Source organism: Carlito syrichta, unplaced genomic scaffold (assembly GCF_000164805.1).
Source record: "Carlito syrichta isolate Samal-C Ts95f unplaced genomic scaffold, Tarsius_syrichta-2.0.1 Scaffold109686, whole genome shotgun sequence".
NCBI classification, from domain to species: domain Eukaryota; kingdom Metazoa; phylum Chordata; class Mammalia; order Primates; family Tarsiidae; genus Carlito; species Carlito syrichta.
The window spans coordinates 206980-233506 of record NW_007053782.1 but is presented as its reverse complement, the minus strand read 5'-3'; the positions used below and the strand labels follow the sequence as shown (position 1 = coordinate 233506).

At 36.9% G+C, this 26527-nt stretch overlaps 1 protein-coding gene across 1 annotated transcript in view; it reads left to right on the top strand.

Annotated features, from left to right (window-relative positions):
- Positions 1-26527, top strand: part of LOC103271523 (potassium voltage-gated channel subfamily B member 2-like) — a 70128-nt gene that overhangs the window by 26546 nt on the left and 17055 nt on the right. The window contains exon 2 of the mRNA XM_021717718.1: positions 2407-3078. Coding sequence (XP_021573393.1) covers positions 2500-3078 — 579 coding nt within the window. The 5' untranslated portion in view covers positions 2407-2499. The remainder of the gene's footprint in view (positions 1-2406; positions 3079-26527) is intronic.

Below are 26527 nucleotides of genomic sequence, written 5' to 3'. Positions count from 1 at the left end.
TTTGGCTTATAACTGACCATTTAAGTATATAAATTCTACACAGATGCATAACATCTGCACATTTTAAGCACTGATTTATTGCATTTTATATTGTACTTATATTCTGAACTGAGAAAATATAACATCATGTCCACTTTAATTACTAAAATTAAAAGTAAAATTTTTGCAAATACTCTAAGGTGATAAAACACAATACCTAACCCAGAGGGAACCAGTGAGTTCATTGCTAGAAGTAAAATTAATATGAATGAAAGGAGCATAAATTTAAAATGAAAACTCAAGGATGGAAAATCAACTAAATACTAAATAAAATAAATGAAACTTTCATGATGTTCTGAAGGTAGTCTGTTTCAAACCCTGATAAATATTAAAGAGTTCTTGAAATGAAATATGAAAACCACCTTTTCTCCAGAAACTTGACATGAAAAATGTTTTCATTGACTGTGAGGTAATATGATAAGTTTATTTCTATCTAAAGTAAGGATGGTAATTGGAGAGGGTAGAGAGATAAAGGCCACAGAATTATAGAGGGAAAAACATAAGCAAATGTCATAGGAAATCAAAGAGTTGTAGGCATAGAAATGCCACTGTTTAATGGGTGAGGAAACTGAAGTTCAATCAAAAAGGCGAGGGGGATGAGGAAGGTCAGCCCACTGGACCCAGGTGTCCTGATCCTTGCACATATCTCTTTTATGATCCTGGACAACCTCTCATAACAATCGACTCTGTTTAAATGTTCTTAATCTTCTATTGGAGGGAGACAGATTGGCAGTAGAAAACTTTATGAAGTATGTACAAATCTGAAAATAAATAGTTTGGTATTTGGGTTGGTTAAGAGGCTGTGAGGATGTAGAAAACAGGATAGGAAAAAAGGGAAAGAAAAGCAAAAAAGATAAGTAGCATGTGGCATAACAGAGATGAAAGTAAGCAAGAAACCCACAGAGGAAGAAATAGAAGGGAGAGCCACAAGCAGGCAGACAGAAAGGCTCAGTAAGTTTCAAAGTTATTGTTGATCAGGGCTTATGCTCTGCCGCTTACATTTATTATAGGCTTATCTGAAAGCTTGATTAACTTTCTTAACACTATTCACAGCTCTCCAACTGCTTAAGAATGTATAACTTTGAGTCTGCACTCTTTATCAGGTAACAAGCAGAACATTCTGCCAAGGGAGAATGAAAAATTTTAACCACAATGACAATAATAAGAGCAAATCATCTTTAAGTCCTAAGAAAATCAAATCAACAGGCCATTTTCTCACCCTGAGTTCCACTATCCCTGTTTTGAAGAAAAGGCATTGAGTTTCCATCTTTCTTTTATTGTGGGATTTGTAATCAACACTGGACTTCCTATAATAGAAAGTTCCTGATCTGTGAAGAAGATATTTTGAAATTTAAGTCTTATGACCTCTCTTCACTTGAGACACACACACCTACAAAAAGGAAAATTCACTATACATCATGCACTTGAAATTGTTTAAGACGAATGGTGACCTACCAGTGACTATGACAGCCTTTGCTTTTAGTAAAGACTTTTACAAGATAGCAAGTCATACCATGTCCTTGACCACAAAACAAATGAGATATTGGTATTACACTGGAGTTAACTCTTTTTGGAAAACCTCTTACCTGACATTATAATCGGGTCAAAAATCATTTTTTTCTTCACAGTGTAAGACATGATATTCCAAAAAGAATAATTTTATCTCATGTTTATTTGCATACAAATTCAATATGGATCAACTTAGAGTTCATTACTGATGTGGACTGTTCGCATAATTTACATGGGTTGTTGAGATTTCAGTGCACCTATAACTTATTTAATGAGACTGGATATTCAGATTCATCATTGAAATTGCCCTATCTCTAATATTTTTGGTTGTTTTTGCCTGGTCCTAATATTGTTGCTCAATTCTTAAAATATATATATTTCATAGTTATCTGATTACAAAATTTGAGCATGAGTATCAGTGGCACACAAAGGTGGGACCCACAATCCTAGGCCTTGTTCATTTACAATCCATTAAGGAAGACAGAACATATACATAAGAAAACATATACATATTAAAGCCAGAATTTATTTAACAGACATTAATATAACTTTTAATGTTTTTTTTCCTTCAGTGCTTAGAAACCAAACTTCAGGGAGAAACATGAATGTTCCTTTTCTATTCAGACATACCTACTTTTAGTGAGCACTTCACATAAACTATCTCATTTGATCATCATAATACTGTTTATGGAATAGATACTATTATCTTTATTTTGTAGATTAGGAAACTGAAGCTCAGAAAATTTAGATTACTTTCTTAATAATTATAGCTCTTCTTTATTTTTGTAAAAAAAAGGCCTAGAATAAGAAATGCTCTAGAAAAATGCAAATAATTGCATTGTTGTTGTTTTCTTCTAGCTGTGTCAGTGGAAATGGCTGCCCCAGAGGAATATCGCTTCAGTTGACCTCATTTTTTAAAGACCACAGCTCTGTGGCTTTGTCCAGTTCAAAATGGCAGAAAAGGCTCCACCTGGCTTAAACAGGAAGACTTCAAGGTCGACACTTTCTCTTCCTCCAGAGCCTGTGGACATTATCAGGAGCAAAACATGCTCACGGAGAGTTAAAATCAACGTGGGGGGCCTCAACCACGAAGTCCTGTGGAGAACACTAGACAGGCTGCCCAGGACACGCTTGGGGAAGCTTCGGGACTGCAACACACACGAGAGCCTCCTGGAAGTGTGTGATGACTATAATCTAAATGAGAATGAGTATTTCTTTGACCGGCATCCAGGAGCCTTCACTTCCATTTTAAATTTCTATCGAACAGGGAAACTCCACATGATGGAAGAAATGTGTGCTCTCTCTTTTGGCCAAGAGCTTGACTACTGGGGGATTGATGAGATCTACTTAGAGTCCTGCTGCCAAGCCAGATACCATCAAAAGAAAGAACAGATGAATGAAGAACTGAGGCGAGAAGCAGAAACTATGAGAGAAAGAGAGGGAGAAGAGTTTGATAATACCTGCTGTCCTGACAAAAGGAAGAAACTCTGGGACTTGCTGGAAAAACCTAACTCATCCGTGGCTGCAAAGGTATGAAAAACATGGCATTGCTTGCCTGTGTGTGGTCAGAAAAGGCGCTACCTACATTCCAGAGAGTGTAATTTTCTTCATTGTTTTGGTAAGACAGAACAAAATGTAGCTACACAATGAAAAAATATTTTCCCTAATCTTATTCTTCCTGTGTAATGTCATGAAATGGCATTACTCTTTTATAAATAGTATTATGTGTAGAAAGAGCCTGGGCAACAGAGTATGGAAGAGAATACTGGTTTTCCTGGCATGTGTGGTGACTTGGAGATTGAGGAGAAAGCCCTAGCTCAGACCCATCAGGCACTGAGTCATGCGGAAGACCAGGGTCTGAGCTCAATCTTGAATAAAGGGAAGAAGCTGTCATTGAAAGTAGAGGTACCTCTTGGCTTGGTCGTGTGGAGGTTCAGGCAAAGAAGGGATGGTGTGGCCCCCTATAGCTCAGAGGGCTGGCAGGGACACACAGATGAGGAAAGGATAGTTTTATCGAGCTGCGTAAGGAATGATCAATGTCCAGAATGCATCCATTTACCTCCCCTTGTGAGGTCTCCCCAACAGTGGATGTTTTTCCTGTTGGTGAATTATTTTTTTGCAATTGAGACACTACCATATCTCAGAGTTCATGAAAAATTTGCTTAAAATGAAGGTAAATTCATATTTTTTTCATTGTGCCTGCATGTATCTAAATCTCACAGTAAATTTTTTGTCACTGATTCCAGTGCCTAATTCAACTGCATGTTTATATTTATCTAATTTTATCTAGAGATTTGAGGGTTAGCTCACACCAATTTCCATTTTATATAGCTCTGTGTTGTGGTATGAATGATAAGTAAAAAGTCAAAAGAGCCATCTTTAGCTGCAGGAACATAATATTGAAGTTTTTTGCATAGTAGATGAAAATGGAATATGGAATGGAGAAGGAAGAGTGTGTCATCATATGAATTCTTTTGATTACTTACAGTTTTTAAAAGTATCTTTCTTATAAACAGTAATGTTTTACACAGAAATATAATATATATTTAAGCTAAAATATAATAGACCATATGAGCCTTTTTATTGGAAATTAAACTTCTACATGAAAATCTAAAATATACACATAATGTAAATAATCAGCTAATACAGATATCATAAAACTGCTGCTTGCACTGTTTTGTTTTGTTTCTGGTTGACTTCAAAAAGCATTTTACTTTTTAGCCAACACATACACCTAAATGAAATAAAACGCATTTATGTTGTACATAGTGAAGAAATGCATATTTGTGACAATGAAGATTTCAGCTAGGTTTGTTTTTATAGTTATGAATTGTTTACTTTCATTTTACCTGTAAGAAAGAAATGCCACAATTGTAAGTCTTGACTGAGAAAGGCCACTGTTCTTTCCAATGCCAAGTGATTAGTTATATATTTGAGTTACTACTAAAATTTTGAAAGTGAATGAGATAGACTCTGGATTTAAGTGAGTATTGTGGGCGTTAAATGAATTCTTTCAAGACTTTAGGCAACTGAGGAATCTTGTTGCATCAAAAGTTCCAGAGGAAGTTAGCCAACTATGTAAAAGTGAACCAGCTAAGTCAAAGAAAATCTGAAAAGTTAATGAGGTTTATTTGTTTATAACATTATTAACACATATCTAAAGTTAAATACTGTTATGGAAAAAGAATTTGAATACTGGGGTGCCAAAAAATGTGTACACATTTTAAGAGATGTTAAAAGATGTTTGTAATACTCAGAAGTGTGTGGTTGCTGATGGTAAACACTGTGAGCACCCTTGCAATTGCAGAAGTCAAACTTGGCTTGTATTCATCTTTTGTTGGTGGTGTATATCGAGTATTACCATTTTAATACATTTTTTTCTTTCTTAAAATGCATACATTTGTTGACACCCTCTGTATAGATGTATTTTTTTCTGAAGAATTTTTAAGGATAAAATAGGGCTAATAACTTGATTTCCCAGACAAGGAAATTCATTTAATCTCTAAATTCTTTTAGAAGAAGCTGCCATTCCTTAATCTCCAGGAGGGTAATTAGGACAACAACCTGTTACAATATACCATTATATACCTCTGTGCTTCAGATTATTTAAACTTGCTTCAAACTATGTATGTGCATATAGATATCTGCCTACAAACTATACTCAGAAACTAAGGACACTGGTTTCTGAAAATTTAATGTAGCTACAAATAGTAAATTTGTTCCCGAATTATGAATTAAGCTAAATGAATCTTTGCTACCGTAAGTCGATTCTTTATTAAATTGTCACAAAGGAATTAGGTTTGTTTGCTTGTTTACATTTCTGCATTTTCCTTTCTGTTTGAATGGCTAAATATTATGGAAATTATTTATTTGATTATGTAGTAGTTTAGTGAAAGTATTGTTCATTTGTCTGTAGATAAGAACCTTTTAAAAATCACTTTGTATGTTGTCTTCTGTTCATATAAACCACTACTTTCTCCCGTATATAACCTGGAGCAATTCATGTGAGGGCAGTGCTTGTGCAGATATGTCTAAATAGTATTTTCAGAACTTCAGAATAAGGAGGTTTATTATAGCTGCAGTAGGATGACACTCTAGCTCTCACTAGTTACTCTATGGATATATCAGACCCTTCATATGTTGTGAAGCTCTTTCTTACACACTTAGGAGGTAAACTACCTTTAGGGGAGACTGTTTATTTTGACTTTTCAAGTACTGTTTTTCAATTTGGTCATTTAACTGAACATATACTGTATATGAGCTACACACACTTTAAAGTAGACATTTAGACATGCCCTTCAATTATTGTTTTTCAACTTGGTCATTCAGTTGAACATGTACTATATGTGTGCTACATACTTAGACACTCTCTTCTCTTCAGAATTTAATCAATTTTCTGTTATCTTAAACTGGGATTTCATTGGAAATATTTTTTTCTCTTCTGGTTTTTCTATATTTTATAACTTATCTATAATATTTTTGTAATAAAAAATATGAATACTATAAGATTATTTGCCAAATCCCTAGCATAATAGGAAAAACTTTATCCTTTCTAGCAGATGCTTCACAATAGACTAAAATAACCATTTTTGGAATAAGTACTAAATAATTAAGTAATAATTGTTCAATGTATCTATGTGTATCCACTATGACACACAAAATTATTGCAAAGCCCATTGACCTATCATTCTTTCAATATGACCCTGGCAGTAACAATTCATGCTCTTTATAGAACAAGCTCTGGTGTCACATAAGATGATTCTTCTATTCATTGACTATCTGCTGTATAAGTAACTGGAAAAAAAAGCCAAAACAGGGTTTTAAAATATGGTATAATTGAAATGTCTGTATTTAACAAATTATCATTTTTGTACACATACATAAGACTTTTCAAAATATAATGGCAGAACTAATGGAAATGGCTATTTTTAGTTCCCTGGGTTATGATATTATTTGGAAATGAGACACAAGTTTACATATGTATATATATGGGCTTTGCCTTCTTTCAATTCTGTCAGTGTATCTTGGTGACTGAATGTACCCCCATATAGAGACAGTGTATGAAGTTTAAATTTGAGGCAGTTTGTGAAAGTGTGGCCCAGCTGAATGAACCCATGGGATGGCTGGAACAACTCTCTGGGTTACTACAACATGGAATTGGAGGCTTTGGTATGCCTTTCATAGGAACTTGCAAGGGGAGGGAGGAGATAGGCTTAAATGGCTGCCAGTTTCCTGGGCAGTGAATTGGAATTAGACTTGATCTTGCACCACTTCTAGGCCAGGAAAATTTAGTCAGTCTCTGGCTTAGAAACCTTTTTCTCTCTCTTCCTTGGCTTCTTCCCAAAGAAACTGCAGGAGCTCTTCCCCTGTAAATATTGCATACAGTGACTTCAGCCTAAGAGGAGTTTAAAAGCATTTAAGGGGAGTGGGTCCTGTGGCATGCTGTATTCTCAGCCTTTGGGATGAAACAACAATCTGAAGTAGCACAATCTACCTGAGATCTGAAGGAAACTAGACTCATCAACACCACATAGGGCCCTCACTCTGGATGTCTGAAGAAGGTCAAGAATAAAGGAAATCAGCTGGGCTTCAGGCAGACCCAAAAAGTCTTATCTGAGCCCTCTGGGGCAAGCCTCAACGTAGGAGTATAAGTGAATATGATGTGCAGGACAACAGGCTGATCTCGGGTGTCAGGTCAGGAAGCTAGACTTGTAGGCATTTCTTGTTGGATAAGAACAACAGAAGGTAAAATCTGCAGAGATATATTTCTGTTCATCTGCACCAGATAGTAAGAGCAACCCAACAGCTTCCCCCAGTGTACAGAGTCAAGTGAGGGCATTGCTTATGATCTGCTTCTCACTCCTCAATTTCCTCATTTATCCATAGCTACCACTTCCTCCTACATTTTTCTCCATTGTTTCCTCCCCTTCTTCCTCCTTCTCCTCTTCTTCCTCCTCCTTATCTTCTACCTCCTCTACCTCTCCCTCTCCCTCTCCTTCTCCCTGTGCTCAGGAAATGGCTCTATTTTAGCTTAAGGAAAGAGGGGAATGATTGATAAAAGAAATGTTTTCCCACATTTTTTCATTAATAGCCTCCTAAGGAGAAAAATTAAGTTAAATTTAAATTTTCACTAATGAGTAAAGAAAAACCAACTACTAAGGAATAAGACAACAAGATTTTTTCAGATAGGATGGAGTTCAGAGGACCACGAATGATTGTAATATGCAAGTTTTTCACCCCTCCTCACTAGAACCAATTTACTCCCCTTGGGAGAGTTATTGTGTCCATAGGAAATGTATGGAACAAAGGGAAGGAAATGATCATGTTTTCTGCCTCCGTCTCATTCCGTCTACATATCCACATGTCCATTGTTACTAGCACGGTCCAACACAGCACCTGAAGAAAGCATTGGCAGTGGTACAGTTGGGAAGAGGCCTTAGTCATCCTTGAATCAAAGAGGGAGTGCTTGGTGGCAAATGAGGATGCCACCTGTTTTGCCGGCCTATTAATAATAACTCGTAGAGGACCACACTCCCTCTTCCAACTAAATTAGCATGTGGGCCTTTCAAGCTATGGAAATGGTAAAAAGAAAATAAAACAGAGCAAAAATCCTGTGCATTCATCAAGAAAAAAGGAATGCATAATATTCTCATTCTTTTTATAGTGTATAACTCAGTAATGCTTTGAATGAAAAAGAAAGGTATTGGAACAGAACCATAAGTGATTTCCTTTTTGCTCAAGAACAGAACTTTCACATGCTGCACTAGTAGGTATATACAGTCAAGTGAACAACTCCAGCTATACAACACTCTTGGCTTAGCTTTCTGATGACTGTCTTAGTGATTACAAAATAGCCATAGCTATTAAAACCATAAATAGGCCAAAAAGATGAAGTGATGCAATGTGAGCACATGCAGAAATCTCCCTTCCCTGAGGCACCTCTGTGTACTGTGCAGTACTCTAATTCTTATCTAGGATTGGCAATGGGCTAATTAGTGTGCCAATCACACTGTTTCTGTGTTGTTTACTGTTTTACTTTCTTCCCCTTTGCTTTCTGCATCCCATCTGTACAGATAAAACTGTTTGTACTCTTCCAAGAACACTGCATAAAAGTTCAGAGGTGTTAACAGGAGAAAGAGTTAAAAGAACATGGCTAGTCTGTGAAGGTTTAGCTTGGAGATTTGTATTTTCCTGTCTTAAAATACATCATCCGTGCAGACTAACAGGCATAGAAAGAACAGGAAGAAATTTATTTATAACAAAATAAAATGGATAAGATAGAAAACAACATTGGATTTTTATTAAAATGTCCCAAATATTTCATTCTAACTTTAGCTGCATTGGTCCCATTTCTAGATCTGTGGTACTCTGCTTTCCCAAACAAACTGCCCTGAACACTGACCAGTCTGCTCACTTGGCCATGTTTGATCAGGAAGAGAAGGGCAAGAAAAGAGGAGGAAGTTCACAAAAAACTCACACCCCATGTTCCCTTACCTAGGATGCTATAGCTCCTGATTTTATGAAGATAGCCCTGAAGGTAGTCATTTGTCCCCATTTATTAATAACATCTGTTTTCACTTTTAAAAGTGTTCCAGTTTGCACAATAAACTGCATGATAACCTTACAAGTGAATATTTTTGGGGAAAAAAATACCCAAGAATCACAAACTTTTCAGGTCCTCATTGTTTCTTGGTTGTATCTGAAGAGAGCCAGCTTTAATTTCCAAGTTTTTCTATTTCTTTTGAAAATTTTTTTGTTTTCATTAGTGTTAAAAGAAGATATTCAGATTCCTTTTAAGCTTTGTTTTTTAAGCCTCAATCAGTACTGTAATTATCATTTTCAAAGTAAAAAAAAACTAAGAAGTTCTTTTTACATTGCAGTATTTAAATATTCTGACTTTGAAACTTCATGTACACTACTTTGGTTATTAACAAATTTGTTTTCTTTATTTCAAGTGAGAGACTTTATGTGTCAATGATCCAATATTTTAGGTCAGCATAAGTGTTATGAAGGGATAGTCATGCTATTTAACACTTCCACTTTGGAAAACTAGAAGGGCTTAAGTAATGTTTTTGATTAAGTGTTGTTATCTGTGTTTTATCTCCCATTATAAAAGAAAGAAGAGAAACAAATACTTTCCAAATGTAAGCGTATATAGAAAAATTCCCATGGTGCATCTGCCTTGACATCAGATAGCTTCGTCATATTGTTTACTTTTAAACATTTATGTTTTCTAGTGCTTATTAATGCACTCATTGAACTTTGGTCTGAAAGGTTTGTCTAATAATTGCATGAAATTGCTTTGCTTCCACAGGGAGATGATTAGTCATTGTCCCATCCATATTCATTTATATTGTTACTGTTAGCTTTTTTTCTCCCAGCATGTTAGAGATAACCCTAGATCTTTCCTTATAAGGGCTGGTATAGATATTGATGATGTGTATTGGTATATTGATAAGCAATTATATTATGATATGGTATAGATATAGCAGTTAGTTGCACTGGTACTGAACATGGGAACATGCCATTTTGAATGTCACTGATAGTTCCCCTTTTTTTAGCCACTATTATATTTTACAGAAATATTTGACATACAGCATGAAATAAAATAATCTCTTTTCAGAGAACCTGTTACAATAGGATTGTTATAGAATGTTGAATTAGCCAGTTTTGTTGAATATTGCATATTGTGCATAGAATATTGAATATTTTATTGACTATTAAATGTTGCATAAATTGAATCATCAAAAATAAAAAAGCTTTGGGCACTTCATTTATTTTTAATTTCTTTATACTTCCACTTGTTCTACAAAAGAGGCAGCCCACTAGAAATACATATACTAGCCATTCAAATAAAATAACAAAAAAGAACTAAAAGCAAAAAAGTGAATACAAAGAAATATATGTTAAATAGCCACAGTAAGACTAAGGAATTCTTCCTTTTCCAAAAAGAAAAAGAAAAAAGTTTCAAATGATTTAATTAAAAAATGAAAACCTTTTAATTTTTATATAAAGTTTGAAATAAACAAAATGTGTTCATGATTAGAAAAACGCACCGGTTCAGCCCTAGTGAATATTACTAATTGATTCAAAGTTAGAACCATTCCTAACAGAGAGACTCTGTCTGAACTGACCATTCTAATAACGGAAGATGTTTTCAAAATAATAAACAAAGTTGATTTGAAAATGATTTTGATCAAAACATGGTTCCATGGTGGAAAAAACAGCTACTAAGGTATAATTCATGAAATAACCATACCTTACAGTAGATGTGTTTGTTTGTTTGGAGCATTGATTTAGCATTGGCAGTTTTATTCTATTTGGGAATAACCCCAGAGTTCCATGACATTCAATAATCTGTAATGCTTTGAGGCCTAAATCTGCATCATGCATAATGTAAGCTTGATGTGCCAGAGCTAGTGATTTTGATAGAGTCTAGCTGGCCACCCAGAACTGTCAACTTAACTCAATTTGGTTTTTTCTCCTCCTCATTATATAGACTAACTCTCATTACATGTTATTTTTTTATAGGGTAGATTATATGGTATAGTAGAGATTTATAAAGCTCTCAGAACATATCTTTCATTAAAAATATTCTATCTAGGTATACTAAGAGGTGAAAGAGGTAAAGCCTTTTCTACCTCTGCAGTGGGACAGAGGTGGGTAAAGGTGACCCCAGGCCACGATAGCAGGCTGTTCTGCAGAGTGTATGAGCATTGGAGGAAAGCTGCACTTCTTTTGTCTATTAGCAACATTCAGCCTTTCCCCTTCCTCACTCTTTCCCATATCGTCTGGACTGTAGTTGACACTGACTTCTAGATTATAATCAGAATGCTGAAGGACTTGAAGAGACTGAAACTTTTCTGCAATTGCTATGTCAGCCTTAACACAAATATAATCTAAAATATAACTGCTACTCATGAGTGAACAGAGAACAGAGACATGTAGTAGTAACTGGCACAGAGATAGGAAATAGAAAAGTGGAAGAAGAAAATATATGCCTGTACCTCTCTAAAGCTTGTCCAGGAGGCACTAAGAACTAGCATCAGAACTATACCAGACATTGTACCTATATAGTACTTATTCTTGACTGTATCTATCAGTTTAACTTCTTAACTAATATATAAAATGAATGTATTTTCCCCCTCAAATTGTCCCCTCTAAAGTCTTTAGAAGGCCTTGAGTAAAGGAATTCCTCTGTGTATAATTAAGGGCAGGTATCTGGATCCAACTGAATGTTGACTGTCAAGTTTCTGGGTGTAGGGTGGGTGAACCAGGTGTTAGCAGCATTCATTGAGTGGTACTTGAATTATGTTGTATGTGTGTGTGTGTGTGTGTGTGTGTGTGTGTGTGTGACATATTACTCATATACCCTGCCATCTCTCCATTAGAGAGTGTTATATTATTAAGAACCCATCTCCAGAAAAATGCAATGAACTTCAGCACATATTGGGTAATCTAGAGTAGATATGACTTTGTCACCCAAATAAGACAGTCCATTTAGAATATAAACTTTTGTGTTAACCTGATAGGGCATGAAAATCCATAAGAAGTGCTTTAATGGTCCAAGAATAGAAGGAATACTTTCCTTAGTCTCCCAAGATTTGTTTCAGGACACTAGAGGTCATTGCCACCCTGGATTTCACGCTTTAACTTGTCTCTCATTGACTCACTCCTGACGCAATCGTAAGTGTTGAATGCCACTTTAAATAGCTACCTCAAGCCTACGCCACAGCAACACCAAGGACGGCCAAGTAATCCCAGTGCAGCTCTGGATGAGGTTGCTTGGTTGCAGCATCCTCCACTGCAAACAGCCTCAGGATATTTGCACGTGAGAGGAAGAACTCTAGCTTTCAAGTCAATGTTTTAGCTTTGATCAATATAAAACCTAGAGTGCATTTTTGGATATTGAAGTGCAGTTGTCTCATCTGGCATCATCCAAATTAAGTCCTCAACCAAATGGACTTATCAAATATAATTTTTTCTTTAAACACTCCAATTTTAATTCACATCTAAGAGTTACACATCTGTCTCTGGCATGTGTATAGATTGTATAGTACTGTCTAACTTGTATGTTGGTATCTGAGCATGTAGTGTTATCCAGAATTTGACTGAATTGAAAGATAAATAAGTGTCACTCTCCATAAAGGACAGCAATATATTTGTGCTATGATAAATCAGCTGCATTTCATTAATACAATGGACATTTTCACTTTGAGAAATTAGCAGAAGTTCTATATAATATCTTTGAGGTGAGTAACCTGCTCCATTTCAGTGCAGTTTTTAGTTTATAGGCAGGAAAAACATTGGTAGGTAATTTTTTTGTGGTTGTTGAGTATACAGGATTTGTTAAGAGGACAGAAAAGCTCTCACAGTGGGAGGGGACCGGAACGGGTTGCCTAATTTTATTTTTTAAGAGGTGATAATTTGCCATATTACAGATGGAATGAGCTACATATGCAGGGAAATAAAATATGAAATAGTAGGTTAGAATCTAGGAGAACATGGATTTGGCATTTCATGTTTGCTATGTAAAAAAGTTAATACTTTTTTATATGTCTTAAATGAATTCTGCAGAGGCAAAAATTTTTGTATTATATAAGTAAAGTAATTGCATCATGAGTAATATTAAAATTCAAAGCAAAGATCTGTTTCAAGCACTGGTCTCTATTTTTCAAACTCTATCTCATGAGCCATTATAAATACTTTAAGTTGCCTGGAATATTTACAAAGTTCTAATCCCACACATTTTTTTTCAAAGTTTTGTATACAGATTAGCCTGAGGTACCTTAGAGATAGCAAACTGTTTTTATAGACTTATTTTAACAATATACCAGGTTTATTTAAGAGTTTTAAGAAAGAAGTATTATGTTACAGTTGAAAATAATTGTTTTTGATTTTGTTTTTAACCTGTCTTTGAGAGTTATTTAGGAAATGCCAAATCTTAGATGAACTTTTCTTTCCTGCTACACTTTGATGCATAATCTAAAACTGAGTGAGCTGGGAAATCAGATTTTCAGGTCTCTGCTGTTTATCTGACTTGGCTGTGGTGGGTGGTCTCATGGTGAACTTTTAGTGCAGAAGAGGTTCTCGAAGGTACCATATTGCCACCAATGGGAACTAGGAAAATATCTGGATGTCTTGCTCATTGTAGCACAGTCCAAATAGGAAAAAGTCTTGATTACTTCCTTCAAGCCTGTTTTTTCTTTCCACCTGAGGAAGCTCAGATCATGCTCTTTTTCTCTACATACCTACTCCTCAGCTTCATCTGGGTCAGCCCTTCCAGAGAAATGCAGAAGAAAACTCTGACCCATTTCCCGCTTCACACAGCCCTGCTTAGTCCCTCAAAAGTCCCCCTCATCTGGGACTGTTTGTGTTATACTTTACTGAACAACTGTTAATATTCCATTGAATTTCCTTGGCCCCAGATTTCAATTTTATTTTTAGCCTGCTTATAAACCTGTTCATGACATGATATCTACTAGAATTTCAGCAAAACTGAATGTAGTGAAGAGTCCAAATTCGAGAAGTTAGGTTATTCCCCAAATCTGGATTTCATTTGGTCTTTAATTTACAAAGCATAGTAGGGAATTTTGTGTCTGTCTTTATCCTAAAGCAAAAGACTAGGTAGACTTCTTTCTCTTCAAATTTTTTTTTTTTTTTTAGTTGGAGTCTCACTACATCACCCAGGCTGGAGTGCAGTGGCACTCTCACGGCCACTGTAGCCTCGACCTGCTGGGTTCACGTGGTCCTTCCACCTCAGCCTTCTGAGTAACTGGAACTACAGATGCGCACTACCATGCCTGGCTTGTATTTTGATTCATTGTAGAGATGAGGTCTCACAAGTTGCCCAGGCTGATCTTGAACCCCTGAGCTCAGGCAGTCCTCTTGCCTCAGCCTCCCAAAGTGCTGGGATGACGCTTGGGTCACCACACCCAGCCCTCTTCAATTCTTTAAGATCAGCATCTAAATAATACTTTACTCTCCCTTTGAGAGAAGCTGATTTTTCACCTACTCTGCCCTCCCTTCGTTTGTGAAGTCTGACTGTGTCAGTTAAGCTAGTTTTACTTTCCATTCCCTCATAATAGCTGTCACTACCCCGAGTTTTCTGTGTTGAACAGAAATTTAACTCTGGGGAAAGAGACTGTTAATTGATATCTGATACAGTAGCAGATGCTTCTCACAAAGCTGTATTAGCTTCTGTTTTCGAAGTCCTTTGTGAGGTATAAGCTACAACTTCCTAATATCATCAGTGGTTGCTAACACTTTATTTTCTTATTCTGAGACCAGTTCTTTTCTTGATATACTGCTTTCCTCCCAACCTGGGAAAGTAAATGAACTTACTCACTGCAGTCTGGGGTCATGGTGTGACAGGCACATTCTCACATCCCCTGAGGGAGTTTATAATTGAACATCTGCTGTGTGCCATACACTAAGCCTTGGTGGAGGGGGGGTGTTGTGTTGACTCTTTCAATAGGGATATGCAAACTTCTTCTGTAAAGGACCTGATAGTCGATATTTTCAGCCTTCTGAGCCATAAGTTCTCTACTGTAGCTTCTCAACTCTGCTGTTGTAGTGAGAAAGCAACCATAGGCCCTATGTAAACAAGTAGAAGTAGCTTGGTTCCAACAAGACTTGACAACAGGCAGAATTGGCACATGGGCCATAGTTTTCCAACCACCACTTTATATTAAGCCTATGAGAAGGCATCGTTAATCCCACTGTAGAGGTGAGGAAGTTGAAATGCAGAAATACCAGATTTGTGCCTAGTGTCCCACACTAATGTCACGTTGACATTCATATCCAGTCTATCCAAAGCCTGGCTTTTCTACTGTTCATATTCTCATCCAGTTGTTTTTGTCATTCCTTTCCCATCATTGCTCAATATTTTTGTCATTTTTTGATATTCACTGAAGGCATTGGTTTATGACTTAACATCATCTTATACCCTACCCACTTGCTACCCTGCAGGACAACCACCAGTCATAACTCCCACTCCAAATGTTGCACATCTTGAACTCTGTTGACACATAGATGAAACAACTCTGCCTTTGGAATCTTGAAACCCTGGTTACAACCATTAAGTTCTCTTCCATTTCCCACTAAATCTATACTTTATCCTTATTAAAGCTCTTTTGCATTTACTTATCCCATTCTTTTACTACTGAATTGGGACCACTGGAGACACTGCTGTGTTCTAGGCCTTAATCATGGCATATTTAGACTATTGTGATAAGTCATTAACTGGACTTTCTCACTTCATCTCTCTTTCAGTTCAAATCCATTCCTCATTTAGCAACAGAATTGCCTTTTACAAATATGTCTCTCTGATGTGTCACTCCTGAATTACAAACCACGGTGGTTCCCCATTGCCTACAGTCTAGTTCAAACACCTTATTATTGCATTTAAGACCTCTCTATCCAACCGCATGCCTTACCACTCCTCAAACATGGGGCTCCAGTTGTTGCAGCCTGCTAACCTTTCCTGAAGGCAGAGCTCTGGTTGAGACAGATTAGTGACTGCACTCAACAAGCACTATTTCCTCATAGCTATACCCATCCAGAGGGGGGCATTATTTTTTTCTAGTCTGCACAAGGTGCTTTGTATTCTAGCTGCAGCAATATCTACATGCACTTGGCAAGTCACACTCCTGTAGCTACCACTGCTTTCTTGACCAGAGGCAAAGTAATCTTTGAAGAGATTGCAAGATTTTCTGAGAGACTATATTGATACAAAATGAGCTAAAGCATGGAAGACTCTTTGCTCCTTCTCTGTCCTTCTTTGTGTCTCAGCTCACATATCACTGTTCTGTAGTGGCTGTCCGACTCTCTGTCCCCTGTCCTCTGCTAACTCTCTCTTCGTCCTTATAATCTAATAATTCGGCCTGTGCTATGTTCATCTCCTCAGCTATATTGTAGCACTTGAAGGATCAGGCCACTTCTCTCATCTTCAATTCTTGATACCTACACAGCTCCCAACATATACAGAACACTCCCTACCTGCCTCTGAATGGCACAAAAGGGCAGAAATAACAGCAAGACTAAAGGTTTCACAACATTTCTATTTTTCTGTGAAGATTAAACAGCATGGATAAAGGTTGACTATTTCATTCCAGTAATTAGGCCTGAATAATAATGCTGACTTTGTTTTCAACAGTTTAAGAAAGCTGGATGTCTTATTGGTGTTAAATGGTTTTATGTTTTCGAAATAGGCTGAGAGCCACAGATGTGGGTTTTACATTTTTACATTGTATAAAGTCTCCATCTAGAATAGCAGTGTGGGCTGCTTTGTACGCTGCAGAGTTTATGCAAAGAAAGGAATAGATGCTGCTGACAGGCAGGCTTGCAGATGCTTTGCTTTGCTAGGGTTGGTCATTTGGTTATCTGAGCTATAGGTTTTGGAACTCTTGTCATAGGTGAAATGTAGCCTCTGTGTGAATGGCAGAGGAGAGCTTGATCTGACCCTCAGGAGACAAGCAGCCTTTCCACAGCCTATGGCAGATGGGTAGATCATTTCTTTATGTTTAGTTGTCCACCATTTGGAGGACCTTGGGCCCAAGTGGTGTTTGTGAAGCGGGTTCACCATGCACTGATTAGCAACTTGTCTGAGTCTGGTGAGATAGAATCACCCCAGACACAGCAAGCTATATGAAGAGGGTTTATTACTTACAGATAGGCAGCAAGGCACAATAGAAGCCTTCAGGGCAAGCTGGTTCCCCAAGACTCAGAAAAGCTGTCCATGGTAGATGGAGTTTTGTCTGTGTATGCCCCGCTTACACCGCAACTGGGAGACTCCGAAAGGCGTCTCACCCTGAGCTAAAAGCATTGAAGGGCATCCTTTCTAAGGGATACTAGAATAGAACCTGGACTGTTCTGACCAATCCCTTCCTCTCCTGGAGGGTTGCATTCCTAGCACATTCTACAGTTACACTAGAGAAGTATAAGCGAGAAAGTGGGGAGCCTAGGTTGGTACAAGCAACCCAGGAAACCATCCTGCAGGATTATCCCGGTACTCAGGAGAAGTCTCAGATGTGGATAAATCCAGGGCTTGAATCAGGGTAGACCTCCAAGATGCTGTCTTTTTGTGGGGATTTGAAGAGAGTCTGAAAAAATAAATTATTAATGGCATAATGCGAAAAAGGGAGATTAAGAATTTTTACTTTTACTATAAAAGGTAAAAGAATCATAATGGTATCAACTACGGGGAACTGACTTTATTGTAACTCCAAGAGGTATTTTCTGAACACTTATAGGTTGAGTTTTTAAAAATAAATATTAGATATTCCTTTTTGTTTCAAAAATCCTTGCTATTAGCTGCTTCTTGTTCATAAAGTATATTCAAATGTTATTCTGATATTTCAGACAGTACTTAAGAGATTTTCTAATTTAGTTTTTCAGAAGGAGCCTTAGTCAACTCCTTTTAGTTTGATTTGTTTCAATGTAATAATTCATAAAATTATCATTTGAAGAATTACTTTGTATATAAGAAACCTTTAACAGCTTCTAAGAATTTTAATGAAATAATTGCTAAGAGTAAAATAGTTTTCGTTTGTTTAATCCTTTGATACTATCATATCTCAGTTTTTGAGTTTTTAATAGCATTGCATTATAATTTAATTCTTTCAAAACTTTGCCACAAAAGAGACAAAAATAAACTGTCGTGTTATTTTTAGTTCTGCTGTTAATTATTTGTGCACTGACCAGAGGAAAAGTAATCTTTGAAGAGATCACAAGATTTTATGAGACTATAGTGATAGATACAAAATGAGCAAAAATATTCTTTCTATAAGCAAATGGATTGAGCAATACATTTGGTATCATATTTAGAATTTCAGAGAAGGGATCTAACTATTTTTAACAGGTAGAGAAGGCTTTGTAATACATTTGGTATCATATTTAGAATTTCAGAGAAGGGATCTAACTATTTTTAACAGGTAGAGAAGGCTTTGTAAATGAGAGAAAATTAAGTGGAGGAAAGAGAAAAATGCCTAGAGAAGAGAGAGAAAACATAAACTAAGACAAAAGGAATAGGATTAAGGTGTCTGATATATGCATGGGACATTAGGGAAACTGTCAGTAGGAATCAGGCCGAAAGAGTCAGGGAGGGCCATGTATTGTCCTGGTTTGAGGCCCACTTGAGAGTCTGCACTCACACAGAAGGGCACAGGTGGATGAGGTTTGGCCTTGTAGGTGTCAGTTACCAGTGGGAATCTGCTAGGGAGGAGGCAGCACAGTGGGGAGGAGCAAAGGTTCAAGGGTAACACAAACTTGGGATGGAGGGCTCACTCTCCTACTTAATCAACTTGGCAACCTTACTAAGCCTCAGATTTTCAGCTGAATCACGAAGAGGACATTAATATGTCCCTAACACAGTTATTGTGAGGATTAGATAATGTGGTAGCTGAATCCCTGGTACATAAGCACACCTAAGTAGTATTACGTTACCATTATTATTCAAACTAATGTATTCTGGACCATCACAAAGAGGGATATTTTTCCCATGAATATTTAGTAGTCTTCTGTTGCAATTTGAGTAATCCCTAGACTGTGAAGGACAACATTTGTGTTTAGGTAACAAACCGTTTTTGTCTTACTTTGGAATAAAACTTTTAAGAGCAGTTAATTAAATTAATGTTTGCTGATTTGTCCAGATTTTAATGAAAATAGAGCTTGAAGTACAATTAAAATTTAAATCTTAATGAGCCTTTTTTATTATTTTTGTTTTTTAATGGATCCTGTTAATGGAAAAAAGAAAAGAAAAAGAATGAACTAACTATTCCAAAGTTTTATTTACAGTATGGTATTTGTGTTCAGATGTTCTGTTCTCCTGATGGTCACTGTCGTATTAATACTAATATTAATATAAGTGACTGGAAGTTGAGCCACTATATAAATAGCTCTGTTCTTGTTCACAAACAGTGCCTTTGCCTTGAAAGGGAAGTGATCAGACTATCACTTTGCACTTTCTGGTTGGGCTGCTTGGATCGTATTTCTTATCTAAGTATCTGTAAGGTACAAAATTGAACACAGATCATTGATCTTCTAAAATTCTGTCATTATTATGCATTAACAGTAATATGTCTGATTGCAAATAATTATTTGGCTCAGGTAGAATTATATTCAATGTAATCATAATCTAAGCCATAAAATGTCCATACTGAGTCACAAAAACTCTTGAGTTTGTTAAAAAAATGCCATAATAACTATGGAGTGTTTAGAAGAACACTATTATATATGGAAAATAACCAGTTTTTAATTACCAGTTTTCACGAAGAACCACATTTTCTGAATTTAAGATCAAGACAGGTATTTGGCACAGGATTTTTTCCTGATGTGTGAATTTAAAAACAAATTATCTCACAATCAAAATTTTAGGTTTTTAATTTAGGTTAGCATTTAATAAATCAACTTCTTGATTAAGAACAAGATTAGGGAGTGCCTGGGGGCTGGTAGTGCCATTTTTTGCCAGGTCTCGTTTTCCCAAAGTATTTAGAACAACTTACAGAGATATATGAAATGACAGGATAATAAATGACTGAATGAATTGTTGTTAAAGAGCTAGATAGACTAGATAAACTAGATAAAAACAATAGATAAATAGAGAGATAGACTAGATAGATATACAGATAGAAAGTTAGGAAATATGAGTAGGACAATAAAGAGAAAACTGGGGAAACTGGCATATAAAAATTCATGACACAAGGGCCTATTGTAGTCGTAGAGGAAGACATAGACGTATGAGCATTCTTAGTGCTAAAACAAACAGGAAAGCATAAATAAATAGAACAAAATTTCATTAAAATCTGGACTTTTCAGGCAGGTCATATAGTCCTTCCCTAAGGTCCTTTGGAAAGAGAAGCAATGTTGGTGGTCATTTCTTCAGATTAATTTATTTATTGGACAAATATTTACAGAGCACCCAGCACTGTTCTAGGTCCTGGGGATCCAGTCTTGAACAGAATAGAATACACAAAACTCACCACCACCGTGGAATTTACATTCTATAGGGAGGAGATGGATAATTCACAAAATAAATAAAGACATATATAACATTAAAAAGAGATCAATGAAATAGGGGAAATAAAACAAGAAACAAAGTAAGAGTGTGCCTGGGATGGGGGATACGACTGATAGTTCCATTTTTTTTAATTTTAAAAATTTGGGGTGCAATTCAGGGTTAGGCTTTCTAGGGCAGACTTCACTGAAAGTTCATTTTGAGCTGTTTTTAAGTAAAGAAGCCCCATGGATATAGGAGAGAGAAGGCCTGAGGCAAAGGGAAAAGCATGGCTGGCGGCAGTAGTTCTCCATCTGGAAAGAGTCTATCTTTCAGTGCACATTGGCAATGTTAGTAGATGTTTTTAGTTTTCAATCCTAGGGGAAGAGGTGCTACTGTCATTTAGTAAGTGGATGGCCAAGGATGCTCCTGATACTAAACAGCCCACAGTACACAGGACAGCTTGCCATGACAAAGAATTATCTAATTCAAAATGTCATTAGTGCCAAGGTTGAGAAACCCTAGTATACTGCAAGAAGCAGTGGAGTGATCCTGTGGGTGCACATTAGGGGATCAGCTCAGAGACATCAAAGGGGTCCAGAGCCTAGAGGGCCTTGTAAGCTCTTATCAGGGCTTCTCCCTTTTTCCCTGAAAGGTGATGGGAACCATGGGCATGTTCTGAGAAGTGGTGATCTAACTCACATAACAGGCTCTCCCTAGCTCCTGTATTAAAAATAAAATTGTAAGAGAGGCAAAGATGAAACTAGACACTATTGTTATAATGCTGGAGAGAGACTGAATTCCATTAAATGGTAAAACTATATAGGGTGAATGAGTATATTATTTATTCAATGAAAAATCATCTAGAATATTTACATTTTGTGCTTTTCATCTTAAAACTGGGGTTTATGGGTACACTGTCCTAGTTATTCATATTATTTTTTAATTGTGGGGAATTGCTATCTGTCAACATTTAGGTTTCAAAAGTTACAGCAACAGACTTTCCCAAAAATAAAACAAACAAACAGCAACAACAAAACCCACCTCTTTCTAAAGTATAAGTCAGTTTAAGAATGTAAGTAGTGGTAGATTTGTTTTTGGCAATTCTCATAATTAATTAGTGCTGTCTGAGAAAAAAAGGAACATTGGCTGGACTCAGTGGTTCAACCTGTAATCACGCACTTTGGGAGGCCGAGGCAAGTGGACTGCCTGAGCCCCCAGGGTTCGAGACCAGCCTGGGCAACTTGGGGAGATCTCGTCTCTACAAAAAATCAAAAATTAGCTGGGTGTGGTAGCGCGCTCCTATAATTCCGGCTACTTGGAAGGCTGAGGCAAAAGGATAGCCGGAGCCCAGCAAGTTGAGGCTGAGGTGGCCAAGAGGCATGCCACTGCCCTCCAGCTTGGGTGACAGAGTGAGACTCCAATTCAAAAAAAAAAGAAAAATAAAGAAAAAAAGGAGCATTTACAAAAAATGAGACACAGATTTAGGTACCACTTTTAGGAGCATCTAAAGAGGCATTTTTTAAAGTCGATTGAAGACATACACAAATGCAGGTACCAAAATGGCAAATTCAGACAAAGATAAACAGGAGGGACTGTATGAAAGCCAGGAAGTCCAAGGCCAAGCAATGCCCTGGACATTACTTGGCTCTGGTGCCTGGGAGTAAGGCCACTCCTAATGGCCTTTTCTCACCTCTGTTCCCCAGGGCTAACTCCATTTAAATAGAGAGGATACAGGGATGCAGTTCTTTTTGTTGTTGTTTTAATATGTCATGGATAAAAACACTTTTTATCTCTTTTTCTCTTTTCTTAACTATAAATAATGCTAACAATTTATAGGAAGTGAAAAAATATTTTTAAAAATTTAGACCAAGAACCACCCAGGGATAATATTATAAGCCCCCCCACCCACACCCCCCATACAGGAACACAGACTGTCAGGAAAGCCATGACAAATATTTTTGTAATCTTGATTCTGAGCAAGTAAAGTATTGCTATTTCTATTGAATGAAAAAGACATTGTCTTATGTGTTTATGATGTTTAAAATCATTCAAAACCCTTTGGGATGTGCTTTGTGGCTACTTGCTATTGACAAAAACTGCATCCAGAGCCCAGTTTTGGAGCTGTTGATGATAAAGGAAAATAAAACCCTCTGCCCCCTTTCCTATCTCCATCTCTCTTGGCCCCCCAGTTTGTATTATTACAAGGAGTTTGAGGGGGTTCAGAGGAGGCCACTGGAGCCTCACTCTTGCAAAGCATGGCTCTAGGACCCTACCCATGACATACCCACTTCTGGTGCCTTTGGCTGCTCATCTCTAATGTTCCTGTCACATGAGGCAGGGTGGCAGCACTGTCACCGAGGATTGACTGATTTAATACACGTCATATGGTTTAGCATTAATACCTGGCAAATAGTGAGCACTGAATAATTGTTGTTGTTGTTGTTGCTGTTAGTTTCTGTCCCTGGTCAAGTGGCAGAGTATAGGCAAGAGATACAATAAGCTTTGTAAACAACTCCCAAGTAACAACAGAGAAAAATTGCAAGGAATTCTCGAGGAATTCTTCGCAATATATAAATTGATAAAGGTTTCTTTCAAGACATCATCATGCATTTATTTATCTGTTTCTTCTCAACTGTGCTTTTCTGAGCATATCAATTCATTTCTTCAATTAGATCTTAAACCCCTTGAGGGCTGAAGCTTCTGTTTTGGTTTCTTTCTCTCTAACACTCAAATCAGTATTATAGGGTATTGCAAAGTCTTAAGCAGGTGATCAGAAATGCTTAGTTTTTGAATATTTTCTTTATAGACAGGAGTCATATCAATGGTGAAAAAAAACTCATAAGATTTTACATATGAGTGATTGTGACAAAATACGATTTTTTTTTGTAACAGAGATCTGGGTTTTTCTGAGCAGGTTTGGAAACTACCTTATTTTCAGCCAAATAATGGCAACTGACATTTGTTTGAATTTGTCATTTGATATTTTTTAAAATCTATATTTTCAGGAAAAGAAAGGAAACTGACAGTTTGAAAGGCAGTAGTTTGAACTATTTAAAAGGGTATGGCATTTCTATCTAGTCAGATCTCTTCCAGAAATTAATTGCTGTTTCTTATGTTCTCTCTCACTCTGAGTAGACTCTTACTAACCCACCAGCATTCCTGAAAAATGATGTACTGATGTTTCTCTATGTGGAGGAGAAAAAATGTCCACATTGCCAGATGCCTTAGCCTTATCGGAATGAACTCCTACAACACTTCTGTACCTTGCTCTCTTCCCGCAGAACTGAAAAACTTTTACAAAATTAACGCTTAGAAGTGAGACTGGTTGCCAATGTAGAACCCATTACTGTGCACCAACTATACTTTGAAAGTCTCTCTGAGGAATAAAAATATTCCATTAGTAGCCTTTTTTTTTATTGTTGAAGTTTTAGATGGAGTTCTAGGTGGTAGTTAAATTAGAATTTCTCTTTTGTGTATCTAAACCCTAAGATAATCGAATTAGTTCACCAAAAAGACAATGGAGTTTATCAATTGAAATAGTTTTTGAAACAAATGTACTGAATGTTTTGTAAGTTCTGCAAGTTAGTCACAGAAGAAAAATCTCTGAATATAAAAGAACTAAGAAAATTGAGAAGCCTGATGACATGATAGTGCGGAAGGATGAGATGTCTGGGGAAAAGACAGGAGTTAATTGTCTACCATCATACTTTTCACATTATCTTATTTCAATCACTCATTAATCCCATGAGCTGGGTGCGGGTGCTCTTTCACTCCCTTTCTTACTTTTGAGAACGAGAAACTAAAGCTCAGAGAGCTGAAGTAACATATCTTGGGGCATTTCCAAACTTCAAATTCTGATTCGAGTAATTCCATCAGCCATGCTGTTCGACATTATAAATAATCCTTGAAAAAAAGAAGGCAAACAGCAGTCAACAATTTATTAAAAGCCGCCTCAAGTACTGGAACTGGGGTCATTTCCAGTGGTCATTTATTTAATTTCCTAGCCATCAGGAAACACCACCCTTAAACGCCACAGAGTAGATAACATATATTATCCTTTCAAAGGTTGCTAGGTACTCTCCATCCCGGTGTTAGCATCGCTGAGTTCTTTATTAAAATATGACCTATGGAAAACAAAGATGAAATCTTAAATTTTCTGTTTGACTAAGAACTGCAGTTCATTGTCATCAAGAAACAGTACTTGATTCTTTTCTTCTGGAATTTACTCAGTATGTACAGATTGGACAGTGAAGAAGTAACAAATCTTGACTTTGTAACTTTCAAAGCAATTCACCAAATAGTGGCTGCTTCAGCACCTTGTTCTTGTTTTACATGGCTTTTCACATGGAATAGAAGTCCATATGAATCAACCTTGAGAGACTGAAAGCTTCTTGAAGACAGGGAGTATACCTTTTAGATCATTATTTCTAGGTTCTAGCACAGTGACAAGAACATGGTAGGGGTTCTTTGTGAATGGTGGCTCAATAAAAGAATGAATGCATTTGTTACATCTAAATAAACTTATGTGGTCTTTAGTATGGATGTTGAAAACAAACTCCCCAAAAGGATGAAACTTTATTTCAAAGTAATTCTTTATTTGTGAAAGTGTTTACAATATCTTGATTACATGGAGAAAAGTAGAGTCAAATGTTCTTTTCATTGGGCATGGGTTCCATGAGCTGGATCCAAAGTTAACTTTGTTAAAATAATTTGTTGAAAATCCAAAACAGAATGGATTTAAATATCCATCCACATTCAAGGAAAAAAATGTTAATGATTTGCTTTATGTGCACTGCTTTTGTGGAACACATTTATTGAAAATCTATTTTCCTGGTTTTTGGACTAAAACAGAACTGACTCTGGAAACATGGTCACATGTCTCAAAACCTGACAGTTCTATCTTCGTCGTAAATTTTTATAATGGGCCGGGCTTGGTGGCTCAGCCTGTATTCCCGCGCTCTGGGAGACTGAGGTGAGTGAATTGTCTGAGCCTGTAGGTTCGAGACCCGCCTGGGCAACTTGGCGAGACCTCATCTCTACAATAAATCAAAAAATTAGTCAGGCATGGTAGCGCGCGCCTATAATTCCGGCTACTTGGAAGGCTGAGGCGGAAGGATCACCAGAGCCCAGCAGGTCGAGGCTGCAATGGCCCGCGAGCGGCCTCTACACTCCAGTCTGGGAGACAGAGTGAGACTCCAATCACTCCCCCCAAAAAATTTTTATAATGGTACACTTTAGAGGTTATGATTTTAAATTTCTAAGTTTTCTTCCAATCTGAGGTTTCTGAGACTCTCTGGGTTTCTTCACCTTAAAAGAGATTCTGAATATCATTCATGCATTAACTTGGACCATGAGACCAGTGATAACAGCCAACATTTAATGAGTATTTAGTCTATACTAGGCACTGTTCCAAGCATTTCCTTGGATTAACTCACTTAGTCTTCAAAACAAGCCTATGAGGTTAGTAATTTTTAAATCACATTTTACAGGTGAAGGAACAGAGGCACAGACAAATTAAGAAACATGACTTGAGTCACATAGCTGGTTAGTAACCAAGCTGGGGACTGAGTTCACATAGCCTGATTCCAGATTCTATGGGCTGAATCTCCATGCATACCACTCTACTCAGAGGTAACAGTATAAAAATAGGAAGAAAAACATATCAACAAGGAGAGGATACTCAACAGTAGAAAGGAGGGGTATCTCAACTGAACGATCCACTAGGGCCTGCACCAAAAGTTTATTTTTTACAAGCCAAAACACTATTAGATGATCTTGAATGAGTGAGTATAGGTTGCTATTTACTCAGAGCATACAGAATGAGTGATCCCAAATAAATGGATTACTTTGATTCACTTAGATTGGTTTATTTATAATTTTGGACTGTTTGTCTATTGTCTGATTTGAGTCAAAGTTTACAGTATGGAGAAACTTTTAAGATATGTGTAGCTTTTCAACATAACTTTCCTGTTAGTTCAATAT